Genomic DNA, 18,107 nt, shown 5'->3' on the forward strand with positions numbered 1-18,107 from the left:
TCTGGGTCTTTTGTTTGGCGAGAGATGAATAGATAAGACGCCTTAAAGGACAGGTCGTAACAAGCAGGACAGAATGGACTTGGATTGGGGCCGGGAGTCGACGGAGCCCGGGGAAATCGCTGGAGGACCAGCGGAAGGCAAACCGTGAGCTCTAGCACGTGTATATTAGACTGCTTCATTAAAATGGGCCTTTTTTATTTTCTTTACTAACCCATTAGTCACATTAAGAATTATAAAGCTAAATCGTTTAATTGCATATGGTGCACTGTCCGTTATTTCGTGGTACTGATTTGTTATGGGGAAACCGGTCACGCAGCATGCACACAAACAAAAGGAATCGCACCTTAGATACCGGACGTTTGGCGGGGCCAGGGACTGTCTGCTCGAGACTAATGCCAGCCGAACCTGAGGGTTACATGTATAACAGGTACAGGCGACAAGGAGCAAATGGGGTTCACAGGGAGTATAAGAGAAGCAAAGACGACTTAAGATATGTTCTTGTGCCGTGTCTCTTCCCACTGCCACGTTCTCCGAGCGCCGCCAGTTCTGTAGTATCAGATGGAAAACACTGCGACCGCCTCTGAGAAGAGCTTACATATTTTGTTTATTAATCAATAGAATAATTGACATGAGCGGATATTTCGCTGCGCTGATGAACTGCTCTCTGAACTTGGACTGAGTCACCCCATAAATAAACGTGTTTATGCAACAACTTAATGTTAGCAACATGTATCCGGTGTTTTGAAGTATACATTCCGAATCGTTGTAATTATTTGGGTTCAGTCCGGCAATGATGTCATAAAGAAATTCAGCAACACTCACCGACCACAGGGTGATGAAGCTTCTGGAGATGGTGAGAAGTAAGATCACAGACCTCCTCCTGCTCTCCATCTCCGGGTCACTGCGGTTCTCCGCCTTGCTCTGAACCCTCAGCCCCTTACGGACGCGATTAGTCACTAACATGTGTCTGACAGTCAGAGAGTTCAACAGTAATATTAACATGAACGGGAGTAACGGCGTTAGAACGGTAGAAAGCCATCTATATCCCAGCCACCCGGGATCCGTATAGTAGCCTGGCTTTGTAATACAGTCCCAGGGTATATTGCCAATTACTTTCACAGGATGAAATCTATAGAAGTAGGGTTCATTTCTAAAACAGAGCAGAACGCCGGTTGTTGTGAGAACCGCAGCCGCAGTTCTCCCGGCGCAAAATATTGTTTTCAGCTTCTGGCAAGAGATGGCGACAAACCGATCAAACGTAAAAGTGACGGTGAACCAGACCGAACAGTCCATGGCTGCAAATCCCAGGGCAGAGATCGCACTGCAGACGGGAGTGATGTCCAGGAAAGCCCCGGGGAAGAAGTAATAACTGATCCTCCAAAGTATGACCTCAAAGATGATAGTTAGTAGATCCGCCGTTGCCATGGACACCAGGTAGCGGGTGGTGCAGGTGGAGAGGCCGCACTTTCTCCGGGACAGGATCACAATCGCCACTAAATTCACTGCGGGAAGAACAAAGAGAATGAGTTAATTATTGTCTCGCCGGTCCATGGGTAGCAGGGCAGAGATAAGCCTGAAATAGACAAAAGTAAACATTTTCAGATAACTCAGTTCCGGAGATTTAAATTGTGTAAGGCGGGCGTAGCAAATGCCTCCTACGCATGAACGCGAGGTGAAAGGGTATGGTGTTCGGTACCAGAGGATAAGCAACTTTTGGGAAGGAATAGTTGTCAACTCATTACCGAGGGCGTTTTGTAAAAACAATTTTGAAGTCCAACCATTAGGTTTTCGTCTGACGTGTAAAGCTTGGATAACTCGGCAATTTTCTCGGCGATAGTGACTGCCGCGTTCCTGTCACCTATGTTCTAACACTCTCCCCGTACTGTAAAAAGCCCTGCTCCCTCCGCCTCTGTATATTAACAAAGTTCAAAGCAAGTTTATTTCCCCCGTTCTCATGTCTTCCTCTCCTGCAGAACTCCCGGTTGCCATTTGCGCACAGAAGGCTCCCTTGGCTTGTTTCCTTTAAAGTCTGCAACTATGCTGGGCAGCGGTTTCTTCGCATTATGCCATGGAAGCCGGTCAGAAAGTTTTAGTTTTCGCTTTTACTGATTCTGCCAGACCCGCTGACACTTCAGGGTATTTTGCACTTTGGTGGTTAAAGCATCCAATTTCCAAAGGGGAAAAAAATATATAGGTACTTCAAAACAGCAGCCTCTTATAGCGGTTTGACATGCTCCTTTATCATGTCTAACCTTCATCGCACACCGCTGGGTTGGCTCTTAACTCTGTCTTCACTTCACTGATAATAAGGCGTGGAAACAAACTCTGGTACACTCGACGCACATAAACTCTCTCTGGTTGGAAGTCGAAATCACAAGTAATGATTAACGCTCTCCCTTACATCTCATCGGGCGTCACTTCCAGCGTCGCCTTCAAACTTGCGGCAATTTCTTGAAACACAGTGCAATACCTTTAAATTTGAATTGAAAGCCTGTTGCTCTATTAATATGGAATTACATCAAATCGCCCGGAAAGGAGCCGAGCGCACTGGGTTTTTGGAGTTTATATTTTCAGCGGCTTTGCATTGATGAATGAAAACTTTTTCGTCAGGAATCCGCAAAAATGAATTCATCTGCGGACCTCAGGCACAACATCTGTTTCAGCTGCCGGTTTATTATCAGCCGAGGCCATGGACTAAACTGCAAGGGAAATTCTGAACGAATACGGAGTTTTGTCACAATGACTGAACCGCACTCACTGATAAACCGGCATCACGACGCTGTCGGTAACTGAACGAGTCCACAAACCTCGCACACAGAACAGCAAATGTTAGTTCGCCGATGTTCTTACCGGGAACACCAATAACGTCAATGATCATGTAATATATCTTTTTCACACGGTAAATTGTTTCAGACATGCTGTTTGAGATTCCGCCTCTGTTCCAGCTGCCGGCGATCTCGCTGAAGAAACTCTGAGCTGATGAATCTCCACGCTCATTCATTTATACTCGCTCCAGCACGCTGAATATTCAATACTACACAAGGCTGACGTGTCTTCCAATGACGGGTCAACAAATAAACGTCATGTAATTCAAGTGAAATCCCAATTGTGAAGACGTGTCGAAAGCTTGGATGCGAAATTGCAAAATCTCAAATGACGATTCGAGACGTCAGTGAAGGTTGTTGCGAAATAGTCTCAGGCTCACCTCTCGGTTTTATGAATGTCATTGTTTATCTCTCTATTCCTAAGCTCTATACGCTTTACCATCATACACCGTACACAGGACACTTGAATTGGTGCAAACGCTTAAACTGACAGAGCGTTTGCATTCAGTACAATTGTATCAACAATTGCATTTTATTTTTGCAATTGAACTAAATCGGCAGCGTTGAGGACATTGAGGTATTTAATTGTATTTACTTATTTAACAATCTGAACTCACTTGCACCTGCACTGTAAATACAAGGCGACATTGTTCTTTTTTTCCCTGTTGCAGCACCTTGATGTATTGGGTTGAACACCTTGAGTTGAATTGTCTGAACTGAATGGCACGCAAGAACAGCATTTCACTGTGTCCAGATTGCCGTCGCAGTAGCAGATCGACAGTTCCGGGATGAAACTGATCAGTTTGTTAAATGGATATTGAGCGCAGGCAGGGGTCAATATTGAAGTACGGGCTCATTACCTTCCATGTGTGAGTCGGGCTGGGATATTCACAATGAGTGTCAGGGTTCTCGAGAGTGTTGATGGAGAGAAAAACAAGTAGATGGAAAGTCAAACCTCACTGAAGGTAGGCAGTCAGATTGATGATGTCATTTTCAATACATTCCAAATACCTCCCTTCACTGACGGGAAAGGTCATAATACAATTGTATATAACATCTGCCTGATTTCAGTTTCGTACCGTTCCTGCTCCCCAGAAGAAACGTATGTAATTTCAGTGCAGCCGAAGCTCAGGGGTTTCACCAGGAAGTTGCCGAACGTGGGTCATTTCAGGCTATCAGCGGATAATCTGCCATTCTGTCCTTCAAGTGGAGGAGAGAGAGGTGTTTCATTCAGAAGTTTAAACGTTATTAGAGACGCATGTTTTCAATAGTGGGAACCATTTCTCCATATCAGGTGCACGTATAGCAAAGGGCAAAGGTTGAGTGGAAGTGGAAGTTAGTGTAAGGTGTTGACTTTCTTCAATTCAGTTTGATGTAACGGAATGACCCAGCAATTCAGTTGCATACTAGTTGACCAAGACTACTGCACCTTCAGTGTTCACTACGATGTATCCACTTCATTAGAGAGAGAGAGAGAGAGAGAGAGAGGGGGAGAGAGAGAGAGAGAGAGAGAGAGAGAGAGAGAGAGAGAGAGAGAGAGAGAGAGAGAGAGAGAGAGAGAGAGAGAGAGAGAATCGTGTTTAGTTGCTCAGACTATGGAATGCATCCTCACGGTCACGTGGTTGATCTACAGCTCCCTGTTTCATCACACTGTATAGCTTATCGCACCGATATTCAGACCGTTTTTCTCTGCGGCTTTCTCCATTGCCATCGGAAGAGAGGAACAGCATCTCGCTTTCCACTGGACACCTTGCAGCGATCGGGAATGATTTAATTTGTTTCCGACAACGGCTGAGCAATCGCCCCGTTGTTTCTATAGTGATGACCATATCCCTTTCTCGCCCCGCTACGACAAAAATCTAAAGAACGGCCAATATGCCCCGCTACGGAGAGATAGAATAAAGCTCCATGTTCTAACATATCTTTCAACGCCCCGCAATCTCACTGTTGGAAATTGGTACCACATGGTAGGAACAAATATTTTTATTTGTTTATTTCCACTGCACTTGCCTGGTTCCTGTTTACTGATTTGCAGATTATAGTTCTTTCTGGACAACATAGCGATCTCTCTATCTGTCTTGGTGTCTATGCATCTGACTATCTATCTATCTATCTATCTATCTATCTATCTGTCACCTGCCAATTAGACTTTCAGACTGCCTGTACTCCACCGGCCTGTTTCCCTGTCTGTCTGTGCAACGATATATACGACATCTGCGGCTGTGCCAGATATTGCGAGTTCGTTCGAATGGATTTCACAAGATTGACAATAAGAAACAGTTGTGGACGTGGAAATGCCACTTTTCTCAGTTTCACTGGAAGAAGGGGACGGGGGAGGAGCACCAGAGGAAGGTGATGGGAAAGTGAGAGAAGGAAGTGGGAATGGGGATGGTGAAGGAGAATTGGGGGGCGGGTGAGGGCTGGCGTGCAATTAGACAGAACCTGCCCATTACCTCCCTCAGGTGCCCTTCTCCTTCCCTTTCCTCCACGGTGAGATTCTCCCTTCTCCAGTCTTTTATATATTTAACCAACTGACTTCCCAGCTCCTGGCTTCACCAGTCCCCCTCTCCTGGTTTCCTCTATCATCTACTACCGTCTTCCTTTCCTCCCCCATTTCTTACGCTGACTTCCAATGTCTTAATGTATTTCCCGTCCAGAAGACGTTTCTCGGCCCGAAACGCCGACTGCACTCTTTTCCATAGATGCTGCCTGGCATGCTGAATTCCTCCAGCAGTTTGTTTGATTTCCAACATATGTAGATATTCCCTTGTTTGTAAAATTTGTTGGTGTGATTCCGCTCAAGGGCGGTGTTGGTGTGGAATGAAAACAAAACTGAACCAAGAGGAGCGTGAACAGCGTGGGGGGGAATAAACCCAAATGAAAGTAGAGTGCGGGGGTGGGAGGTGCAGAGAGAGAGAGGGAGGGAGAGAGAAAGAGAGAGAGAGATTGTTGTGGACTCATTTCCCTGAGCACAACTGGAATAAATTCACATCTGGAGTACCAAATTAACGGAGTGTTACAAGCTTGGAAATGTGGGGGGTGGGTGGGGGGGGAGGAGTGTGGGAATGTGTTGAAGAAACATCGGGTCACAATGAGTCCTCCAGCGAGGGATGAGCATTCTGAGTTGGTAGCCCTTACCTCCTGGTGAATAAATGGCAAAATACCCAGTTTCCAAGTCCCAGCTGTCGTAGGCTCAGCCTGTTCTCCGGAAGAAAGCCCGCGCCTAAAGGGAACAGGAGATTGAGTCTTGGGCGGGGAATACCTATCAGTTGCCGGATAATGGGCGGTGCTCTAATGACGGAAAGCAACAGCGATTGGTTGGAATTTGAAGCGGCCAGCTGTTGACGTAATGTGATTTGTAAAGACACAGATCTCATTTGCTCTCTCAGCGGCCTACGCGCAAATGTTATAATAGGTGTTTGGCGCGACGGGAAGCCCATTGGAGCTTATGACGGGGTTTCCGAACATGTCTCAGGAGCGGGCTTAAGAAGATTCCTGCCCACATTTTTCGGCTAGCGAGACAACTAAGTTGCTTGCGGCGTAGAAGAGCCATTCCTGGTTGTTATCAGCGGGTGCGCAACAACTCCTCCCGCCCCGGACGATAGAGCTGATAGGGATGCGGGCGTAGTTCGTCCTGCGCAGAGGGCTGCTAATGGCCGGGATCCCGCGAAAAGGGGAGCGGCCGGTATCGTCTGTTATAACTGTGGTGAAGAGGGACACCAGGCGGGACTGTGAACGACGGACACCCCTCGGAGACTGAGCTCCGGAAGACCACGAAGAGGAGTCAGGCTTACCTGCTGGGGTACTGGTAAGGCCCGAGTTGCAGAAGTTCTGGGTTGTACAGCTGAACACGATGACAGAGAGTGTCAGGAACACTTCGGAGCGGGAGGTCACCCTCAGGCGGGGTATGCCAAGGGCGCACCTCATTCCGGTGACGGTAATGTCTAGTGTTCCCATGAGGCAAGCCGGGGAGAACTTCTCTCCGGGAAAGGGAAAGTTGACAGCCAAGTCATTCAACTTTGGTGACTCCCCGGTACCAGGAGGCTGGAAGAGGAGGTTGACAGAGAAGATGTTGAAGCTGGAAGATATCTTTTCTACTGACGAGTTTGATGTGGGCTGTTTCGAGAGCACTCGCCACTCTATCGGGGTGACAGAGGACACCCCGCTCAGAGAAAAGTCACGGTGACTGGCACCTGCGGAAGGACGTTCGGCAGCATCTGCAGTATGAAAGAAGCCGGGATCATCATTGAGTCCCGAATCCCTTACGCGTCTCCAATAGTGGTGGCCAGGAAGAAGAACGGGAAGATACGGAGAGGTGTTTTCGATCGGACTCTGAACACGGTTCCAGTCCCCGTCGACTAAACAGCCCCGAGCACCGAGGACACGCTGGCTTACCTGAATGGCGCGACGTGGTTCAGGGTGCTGGACTTGAGCAGTGTGTATTAACAGAAACCCATGAGAGAGACTGAAGTATCAGCAGCAGGGAAGAGCAGACCGACCACCGCCGCTGAACGACGTATGGATTCGGACGCTGAGGAAATGGGGGTGTGGTGTACGCTGCCCTTTGCTAGCTCCCCACTAATTCAGGAAGAGTCTTCTCACACTTCTCACGCACAGGCAGGTGAAATCCGGGGCCGATCTGTGAACAGGCAGGATTCCAGCTGGACCTCGAAGGGATCCTGGGCTCTAAAGTAATCGGGAGTGAAACTGAGGCCAGCCAAGTGGCAGAGGGACACGAGTTGCCGAAGGCATGAGTGATAGACCGGGGGAGACCTCGCCATGTAATATCCCAAGGAATGTCTGAAACTGAAGGCATAGATGATGGTACACGGAGGTCTCAAGGAGTCAGGAGACCCAAGATAGGCTGGCCTCTGTAGCACGGGAGGACCAGAGGGTTGTGGATATCCACATAGTGACATATTTCGCTACCATTTACAAATGGATTGGAGCTTCTGACATCACGAAATTCCTTTGAAAACGGGATTATTAATGATGGGATGACATATTATTTCGAAGTCATGAGGACATGACGATTTTGCTGGAGGGGGGGGGGGAATGGTGTAATGCCCTGGTTCGTATTTTTACTGTTATGTTGTATGTATTTCATTTTGGCAGTGTTGTAAGAACAGTCTGTTCTGTTTTCATATTTGTTTGGGTTACTGTTGAAGATAAAAGATAGGAAAAATGTATGCCATCTAATTAGGATAGTCAGATTAAGGGGAGGTTTCTCTGGTCATGGACCTTATGGTTGGGTTTAGTGCCTTAGTCCGAGAGGAGATGAGGAGAGTAGACGCGGGGGACAACCGGTATCAGCGTATGAGCCGGCGGGAGACCCGTCGGTTCCGGATGGATTAGGAGCGACTTTCGGAAGGTGGTGTGGCCGTTCACCTTGACCGAGGGCCCCGCGCGAGAATTCAAGATGTGCACATTTGGCTGTTTAATTTCGTTATTCTCTACTAACTCTTCAGTAAAGATTCATATTTATAATTCCTTTAATCGCATACAGTGCACTGGCTGTTATTTCGCGGCATTAATTTGTAACAGGGTAGCAAATGACACAGCATCCACACAAATCTGGGCTTGGGGTGAGATCGAACGCGCCTCAATTTCACGAGTTTGGCGGGACAGGAAACTGTCTTCCCTAGACTTAGGTAGTAAAGGGGAACCAGCGCGTTTCAGTTATAATTCGGATTTTTTTATTTGTCTCCCATACACACATCTCTCTCTGCCTGTCTGCTTTTCATGCTTTCTGAAACGTAGTTGTAGAAACATTTCCTTGAAAAGTAGAAAAATGTATTCTAACTGTGGTCTACATACCATGAATCCGATCACGCTAGCTAATTATTGTAGGAGTGAGAGATACAGATAGATAGATAGATAGAGAGAGAGAGAGCGAGAGAGAGAAGAGAGAGAGAGTTAGAGGGAGGGAGAGAGGGATGGGAGGGAAAGAGTGACAGTGGGCGAGAGATGAGGGAGGGTGGAAGGGAGGGATGGGAGAGACAGAGTGAGAGAGAGAGAGAGAGAGGGAAAATAGAAAGAGAAGGAGGGAGGGAGGGAGGGAGAGCGAGGGGGAGATAGTTGCATGTCAGCTTAACTTCCGTTTGTGAGTTCACTGTGTTATCCGAGGGCATATCAACATTAATATGGACGAGCTGTTGGAGTTATTCATGAATGCACTCAGATACTGGCTATCTGAATCCTGGGATATAATCGAAGACAAGAGCAGGGATTGTTGTTACCTGGGCGGAGATCTGTATGCCCTCTTTATAAAGCGCCATGTATCGAATAGCCGGGAGATGGCTCACGTTGCGTCCATACATAAGGGTAGCAGAGAGAAGCCGGAGAACTACTTGTAGATGAACTTCACCATAGTGGAGAGTCAGCCAATGGTATGGGATTCGGATGGGCAGGATATGCTTGCCGAAACAAGTACTGTCAACGACAGAAGGATGTTCAGTTTGACCGAGTGGGCAATAAGTGACAGGTGCAATACAGCGTGTGGAGATACGGGATTTGCTCTTTAGAAGGAACGATGAATGTGTAGAATGTTTTTTCAACTGCGGAGAAAATTCAGAACTAAGAGTTGTATATGGAGAGATAGAGTCCTAGTTCTGGATTGCCTGGGGCGAACCTGCAGGTTAAACCAGAAATAACCGAGGCAAATGCAATGCTGGCATTCGTTTGCAGAGTACTCCAATTTGATGCCACGGAACCCGTGCAGGCAAGTCATTGGTTATAGTTCAGAAAATGTTGGAAAGGCTCCTGATTGCTGAGGGGGTTATCTGTTTCTGGGAGGAGATTGAGTTTAAGGAACAGGTCACCGAATAAATGAAGGTGGAAGAGATGGAAGGAACGAATGTTCCATTTCTGCTCCCATATCCTGAGGTTTAGTGACCGTCTGAATTAACCACAGGGTCTTCGTCCAAGGCCTCAATAAAGTGTCTATCGACAGTTTTTACCCGTCGCATTCATTAAACCTCTTTGGTACCTTTTGAAAGGCTGGATCCTTCACCACGAATTCATGCAAGCCACCTTTAAGAACAGACTTTCTGCAGATCATAATTTGATTTGGGGGCTGGGGAGCGGGAAGGGTGGTCATTCTGTGTGCCGATGAAAACATCACGAAGAAAGCACCAATTCCCAGGTACACTCGAACATTAAACTCCGGATCTCTAAAGACGTGGATGTTGTCTGCTCATTGAGTTTAGTAGGACGTATCAATTTTGAATGCAATTAACTAAATCTCTTTATGGGACTGCCGGCGCACTCTGAGTATGAACCAAGCCTAATCTGATCTCCGGGACGATCAGGGTGAATTCGGTCCATTCTCCTCGTGACGCGAGGTGCTCTGATTCCTGTCGGTCACGGAGAAGCAACGGCTCACGTGATCGATGAGCATTTACTCGGGGTCTGGGGACTGGGATTCATTATCGAAAGGGATGTGGCGGTGACGAAAACGGGAAAATGCTAAATAAAATGTAAGATGAGATTAATAATTAATGCCTTATGGTCTTAGGCTCCAATAATTCGTAGGAAATGGATGCTGCGAGCTGTAGTGGGAGAAGAGTCTGCTCCCGCCATATGTCCCTCTCGGCGCCTAAACCAGTTTCATTCTCGCCGCTGCCCAGTTCTGCCGCGTCAAAATGCAAAACACAGCGACCACCTCTCCAAGCATCTTAAATACTTTGTTTATTAGTTATTTCAGTAAGTGACGTGAGCGGTAATTTGGCTGCACTGATAAACTGTTCTCTGAACTTGGACTGAGTCACCCCATAAATGAACGTGTTAGTGCAGCAACTTAATACCATCAGCATCTCTCCGGAGTGTAGAAATATGTATTCCGAAACGTTGTAGTTATTCTGATCCAGTCCGGCAATGATGTGATAAAGGGATTCAGTGACATTTACGGACCACAGGGTGATGAAGCTTCCAGAGATGGTGAGAAGTAAGATCACAGACCTCCTCCTGCTCTCCATCTCCGGGTCACTGCGGTTCTCCGCCTTGCTCTGACCCCTTAGCCCCTTACGGACCCGACTGGCCACCAAAATGTGTCTGACTGTGAGAGTGTTAAGCAGTAGTATAAACACGAAGGGGAGTAACGGCGTTAGAACGGTAGAGAGCCATCTATATCCTATCCAGCCGGGATCCGTATAGTAGCCTGGCTTTGTAATACAGTCCCAGGGCATATTGTCAACCACTTTTACAGGATGATATATAAAGGAGTAGGGCGCATTTTTAAAACACAGCAGAACGCCGGTTGATGTCAGAACCACCGCTGCAGTTTTCCCGGTGCAATACGTTGATTGCCGTTTCTGGCAACAGATGGCGACAAATCGATCAAACGTAAAGGTGACAGTGAACCAGACAGAACAGTCCATGGCCGCATATCCCAGGGCAGAGATCGCACTGCACATGGGAGTGATGTCCAGGAAAGTCCCGGGGAAGTAATAATAACTGATCCGCCACAGTAAGACCTCAAAGATGATGGTTAGTAGATCCGCCGTTGCCATGGCCACCAGGTAGCGCGTGGTGCATATGGAGAGGCCGCACTTTCCCCGGGACAGGATCACAACTGCCACTAAATTCACTAGGGGAAGAGCGAAAAGTATGAGTGAATTACTGTTTCGCTGCTCCATGGGTATAAGTGCAGCGATAAGCTGGAAATTAAGAACAATAAAAGTTTGCAGACAACTCATTTCCGGAGGTTTAAGATGTCTAACGCGGGAGTCGCAGACGCCTCAGACAAGTGCATACTGAGTGATAGGGTAGGGTGCTCGGTACTGGAAGAGGAGCAGGGTTTGGAAAGGAGGCATTGTCAACTGATCACCGAGGGCGCTCTGGGGAAATGAAGCTAAGTCTCCCACCATGAGGTTTTCTACTGATGTGGAAAGCCTGGATACCCCGACAACTCTTTCCACGACGGTGATTCCCGCCATCCCCTCACTTATGCTGGCACTTTCCCCGTGTTGCGACAACCCCTGCATCCGGCACTGACCATTTAGAAATTTCAAAGACAATTTACTTCCCCCATTCGCAAGACTTCGTTTTCTCCTCGATTCCCGTTTGTCATCCACATACAGGGACCTCGCTTGCCTTGTTTCTATTAAATTGTATAACAGAGCGTGAGCAGGGTTGCGACTTGTTATGTCAAGGAAACCAATGAGAAAGTGTTGACGACTCTGCCTGACCCGCTGAACGTTTCATACATTGTGCAAGATTGTGCTTAAATTATCCAATTGTCAAAGCAAAGACAATGTAGGTTCTTGCCTTTTTTTAGGGGTTACTCTAAAGAATGGCAGCATTATTTTAAATGCTTCGAGCAGAATATCACATATACCTTACCCCTCCGACTTCTCCGACGGACAAAGCTGAGTTGGCCTTATCTCCCGCTTCACTTCATGGATAATCGGCTTGGAAACAAAGCCTGGCGCATGAAAATGCACAAAGATTCCTTATTTGAGTTTTCGAAACTCCCGATGGTCGAATCTGACTCACTTGTGGTGTCGACGGTTCTTCCATGAATCTGAACACCAATTCCCTTCCCGAGTCCCCGTCAAGCTGGCAGCATTTTCTTAAAACACGGCAGAATACTTTGTTTAAAAAAAATTGTATTTAAAGAATGCTGCGTCACTGATACAGAATAATGCCAAGTAGCGCGTTGGGTTATTGAAATTTACTTTGACAGCGTTTTGGTATTGGCAAATCTCCCTGCCATGAATCCACAGAATGTACCCATCACGTCGATCTTCCACTATACATCTGCATCAACTGCCGTGTTTATTTTCAGCTGAGGCCACGGATTAAACTTCAGGAAAATTTCAAAACGAACTCAGGGTTTTGTTACAATATCAGCAACGCATTCACTGATAAACCGGCATCACAACGCTGTCTGTAACTGAAAGAGTCCAAAGACCCCGCACACAGAACAACAAATGTTAGTTCGCCTATGGCCTTACCCGGAACACCAATAACGGCAATCAGCATGAAATATATCTTTCTCACACGGTAAAATGTGTCAAGCATGCTTGTGAGATTCAGCCTGTCTTCCAACTGCCCGCGATCTCGCTGAAGAAACTCTGAGCTGATGAATCTCATTCATTTATATTCGCTCCAGCGCACTGAATATTCAATACTACACAAGGCTGACGTGTCTTCCAACAACTGGGGAAAAATAAAGAAGATGTCATTCAAGTAAATTCCCAATTGTGATGAGGTATGGATAGCTTGGCACGAAATTGCAAAATCTCAAAGAAGAAGAAATGACGATTCGGGAAGTCAGAGAATGTTGTTGCGAAACACTCTCAGGCTCACCTCTCGGTTTCACGATCTTGTCAATTCTTGTTGATTTTGTTAATCTTGTCCATTCTTGCGCTCCAAACACTCTGACATTATCGACCAATGTTGTACTGTCATTAGACTGCTGCGTTTCACACTCAGAATTGACTCGGTTACCGATCACAGCAACAGAAGTATATCCACCGTTAATATGTTGTTTCATTAATATAGTGAAGAGCCTGCAACTAATATTCAATACAACACAAGATCCTAAAGAGTATCCGGACTTACAAGATACTGAACGCAAAACGCAAATCAAATTAATTAAAACTTCTTCCATCACCAAAAATCGAAATTGCCCGGTGGCTAATCATTTCAGATCATATCCCCATTCCCGATCTGCCATGATGAGCCCATTCATAGTCTGGTCTTCCAATCTGACGGCAGGAACATCGATCTCTTTAATTTCCTACTTTTTTTTTCCTTTGCCCTTTCCCCCTTCTTTGCTTAGCCCCTATGGCCCCCTCCTGACCTTCCTATCACCTCCCCGTGGTGTCGCTCCTCCTTCCCTTTCCCCCAGGATCCAGTCTCCTCGACTATCAGATTCCTTCTTCTCCAGTCCTTTGCCTTTTTCACTTATCAACTCCCAGCCTCTTATTTCGTCCCCTTTCCTCATCCACCTGCTTCACCTATCACTTTCTAACTTGTAGTTCTCTTCCTCTCCCAAGCTTCTTATTCTGCCATCTTCCCAGGAGTTCATGCAAATCCTTAAACCCACAGAGCATCAGTATTCATTTCATTTTTACCTACACTTCCACGAATCCTTTGCCATTTGTCGTAGAAACAAGTGATATAGAGAAATGGTTCCCAATCCTGACTTCAAGTATCTGGATAATATTGATGTGTGAATTGATGTTTGAATTTCCATTTCCTTATCCTTCTCTACATCAGCATTCCAGAGAACCCCGGCCACTCTTTGTGAACATCCCAGCCTTCATCACGGATAGAAGGCTCAGTATTGGCGCCTGTCTGCATTCACTGGGATTTTGAGAACCTGATCAATTTCATCACATAACCGAGGACACGGTGGTTCAATACTGCGGACGAGCATCGTGAGACGTAGTCGGCTGCTCTTGTGAGCTATTCAGCTCAGTCCTCTGATAGTCATGTCGATCGAGGTAGTACGTTAGGGGAAAACAGAATATACCACGTTCTGTTAAATTCGCAGAAAAAAGTGCGGTTAAATAACTAGATGCGATTATCTCCTCCATATCAACACATTACCAATTTAGTGTACAGGCAAAACAATTTTTCTACAAATATAGTGAATGCAGATGCTCGGACAGTTTAAGCATTTGCACCAATTCGAGGATCATTTGTACACTGATTGAATTACTTTGCTTCATACCATTGCAGAATATAATCAAGGCATTTTACCATGTGAGCGACTGCATCACTGTGATGCACACACACGGTGCTGCATCAACTCAGCAGGTCACGCAGCGTGAATGGAAATGAATAAACAGTCGACATTTCGGGCCGACACGCTTCATCGGGGCTGGAAAGGAAGGGCGAAGATAGCAGAGCCAGAAGTATTGTGGAAGAGGAGCAGAACAAGTTCGCAGCTGGCAGGTGAAAGCAGGAGGGTGGGGTAGGGAAACTAACAAGTGTCTAGGAGGTGATAACTAGAAGAGGCAAAGAACTGAAGAAGGAATCTGATAAGGCAGGAGAATGGAGAGTGGGAGAAATGGAAGGAGGATGGGCATCAGTAGGAGGTAATAGGCAGCTGAGGAGAAGAGTAGGAAGCCACATTGGGGAAATGAAGAAGACAGACAGTGAAGTGGAAAATATTGGAGGATAGAGATGTCCAAGTTCATGCCATAAGATTGAGGTTACCCAGACGGATTATGTGCTATTACTCCTCCAGCCTCGGAGTGGCCTCATCTTTCAGAAGAGGAGGCCATGTACTGACACGTCGGAACGAGAATGGCGATAGGGACTGAAGTGATTAGCCAACGGGAAACTACAATTATTTTGGAGGATACAGCTGAGGTGCTGAACAAAAACTTAGTTAATTTGATTAACGGTTTGCTTGCATTAACGATCTTCGGAAGCCTGGTAATAGACATTAGTTTAAAGTTCCTCACTACATTACGGGAACGTATTAACAACACATTCGTTTTTGTTATTTCTATTTCACCGCCTGTAACAATTCCTAGTGTGACACAGAGCAGCCCAAAGACAGTATAACATTAACCTTTGATGGCAGAGACTGTGGAATCTAGGAATGAGGATGAAACGGAGAAGTGAGCCTGAAAATATTCGTAACAACATTCGCCGACTTCTCCAATCGACATATCTTCGTCTCTGAGATCTTGTAACTTCGTCTCAAGCTCAACACACTTAGGATTATACTTGAATGACATCATATTTATTTGTACCCAGCTGTTGGAAGACACGTCAGCCTTGTGTAGTATTAAATATTCAGTGTGCTGGAGCGAGTATGTGGAGATTCTTCAGCTCAGAGTTTCTTCAGCGAGTTTGCGGGCAGCTGGGAGACGGGCTGAATCTCACACAGCATGCTTGAAACTATTTACCGTGTGAGAAAGATATGGTACATGGTCATTGCCGTTATTGGTGTTCCCGGTATGAACATAGGCGAACTAACATTTGCTGTTCTCTGTGCGCGGTCTTTGGCCTCGTTCAGTTACCGACAGCGTTGTGATGCCGGTGTATCAGTGAGTGATTATGACAAAACTCTGTGTTCGTTCAGAAGTTTTCCTGCGGTTTAATCCGCGGCCTCGGCTGAAAATTAACCGGCAGTTGAAACAGATGTAGAGCGGAGGATCGGAGAGATGGATTCACTTTGTGAATTCATGACCGTCAATTTGATTTTTCCGTGGAAACCTGCTGTCAACGTAAACTCCGATAATCCAGCGCGCTCGGCACCTTTACGGGCCATTTGGTGTTATTCCGTATCAGTAGCTTAACATGCTTTACATTCAGATTTAAAGATATTGCGTCTTTTTTTTTTACAGATTCCTGCAAGTTTGAATGGAAAACGGGAAGCGAGACTGAGGGGTGGACGGTAGGCACCACTTCCAGATGGACTCCGGACCGTCGGGAGATTGGAAAATTGAAATAAGTGTTGTTGCGTGTGTTTAAGTGCACCAGGGTTTATTTCCACGTCTTATCATCCGTGAAATGAAGCGGGATTTAAGAGCCAACCCGGCGATGCCTGTTAGAGGTCAGACGGGGTAAGGTTCAAGCGATACTCCGCTCTCGATCAATAGGCACTGAGGCGTTTAGAATAATGCTGCAGTCATTTGGAGCAAGCCCCGAAAGACACAGTTGTTTTGAAGTATCTATATTGCCTGCCCTTTGGAAATTGAATGGTTTACGCTCTAACGTGCAAAATACAGGGATCCTTCAGCGGGTCAGGCAAAATATTTAAAGGGAGAATTGGAACTTTCTAATCCGATACCTTAATATAGTGTGAAACACCTCCAGAAATAAGTTGTACGCAAAGTTAGATTGTTCTTAATTCACAATTTATCTCCTCCCTGAAACCTACAGAGCGTGAAACCTACAGAATAATTCAGTCTTTCTTTCCGCTGTTTTCTCAGTGAATTTAGTGGCGATGGTGATCCTGTCCCGGGGAAAGTGCGGCCTCTCCACCTGCACCTCGCGTTACCTGGTGGCCATGGCAACGGTGGATCTACTAACCATCGTGTTTGAGATCATATTGTGGAGGATCAGTTATTATTACTTCCCCGGGACTTTCCTGGACATCACTCCCGTGTGCAGTGCGATCTCTGCCCTTGGAATGGCAACAATGGACTGTTCTGTCTGGTTCACTGTCACTTTTACGTTTGATCGGTTTGTCGCCATCTGTTGCCGGAAGCGGAAAGCGAAGTATTGCACCGAGAAAACTGCGGCTGTGGTCATCACAACAACCGGCGTTCTCCTCTGTTTTAAACATATCCCCTACTTCTTTACATATCGCCCTATCAAAGTGATTGACAATATGCCCTGGGACTGTATTCGAAAGCCGAGCTTCTATATGAACCCAGGATGGGTGGGATATGACTGGGTTACTACGGTTCTAACACCAATACTCCCGTTCGTGTTAATACTCCTGTTCAACGCTCTGACAGTCAGACACATTTTAGTGACTAGTCGCGTCCGTAAGGGACTGAGGGGTCAGAGCAAGGTGGAGAACCGCAGTGACCCGGAGATGGAGAGCAGGAGGAGGTCTGTGATCTTACATCTCACCATCTCCGGAAGCTTCATCATCCTGTGGTCGGTGAATGTTGCCGAATTCCTTTATAGCACTATTGGCGGATTGGATCAGAATAATTACAACGATTCGGAATTCATATTTCAACACTTCGGGGAAATACTGTTAATATTAAGTTGCTGCACAAACACGTTTATTTATGGGTTAGCACAGTCCCAGTTCAGACAGCAGTTCATTAGAACAGCGAAATATCCGCTCTCATCAATTATTCAACTAATTAATAAACAAAATATCTAATCCCTTCTCAGATGCGGTCTCAGCGTTTTCCAGCTTGACGTTACAGAACTGGTGGTCAGCGTGGCAGCGGTGACAATACAACTTGTTCAAAGCTGAAGAGGCACTGCACAATAACAGACCAATCGGCGCCTGTAGACGGGGACCTCCATCTCCGACCAATTATTACACTCAACCAAACTTTTTATATGTTTAACTATATTCCCGCATTCGTCACAGCCACAGCCCTTTCGACAATGAATTCCGCACCCTATCGTAAATGCTAATCGGTCTAAAGCGGTTGTTTCTCGGTGACAGCGTGGAACAGAGCGCCTAGTGGAAATTCTGCCGTCACCAGGAGAACGGGCAGAAATTTACTCTGACTGGGGCTGGTGGATGCTTGGAATGAGTACGCAGCGCCGTAAAGAGATTTAGCTGATTTAGCTGAAGTTTCTTGGAATAGTTCACAAGCCGCAGGGAAGATAAGAACAACA

The 18,107-nt window shown here is 46.4% G+C and overlaps 2 protein-coding genes across 2 annotated transcripts; one reads left to right on the forward strand and one right to left on the reverse strand.

Moving 5' to 3' along the window:
* Positions 1-591: 591 nt before the first annotated feature.
* On the reverse strand, positions 592-3,001 carry LOC140207424 (probable G-protein coupled receptor 139). Its single transcript, XM_072275949.1, has 2 exons — positions 2,851-3,001; positions 592-1,502 (listed from the first exon to the last, which is right to left on the reverse strand). Exons 1-2 carry the CDS (start codon positions 2,999-3,001, stop codon positions 592-594), a joined length of 1,062 nt encoding a protein of 353 aa, XP_072132050.1.
* A 12,678-nt stretch (positions 3,002-15,679) lies between these two features.
* Positions 15,680-17,637, forward strand: LOC140208201 (probable G-protein coupled receptor 139). Its single transcript, XM_072276711.1, has 2 exons — positions 15,680-15,746; positions 16,727-17,637. The coding sequence occupies exons 1-2, from the start codon at positions 15,680-15,682 to the stop codon at positions 17,635-17,637; spliced, it is 978 nt and encodes a 325-aa protein (XP_072132812.1).
* Positions 17,638-18,107: the final 470 nt, after the last annotated feature.

Source organism: Mobula birostris, chromosome 13 (genome assembly GCF_030028105.1).
Source record: "Mobula birostris isolate sMobBir1 chromosome 13, sMobBir1.hap1, whole genome shotgun sequence".
Classification (NCBI taxonomy): domain Eukaryota; kingdom Metazoa; phylum Chordata; class Chondrichthyes; order Myliobatiformes; family Myliobatidae; genus Mobula; species Mobula birostris.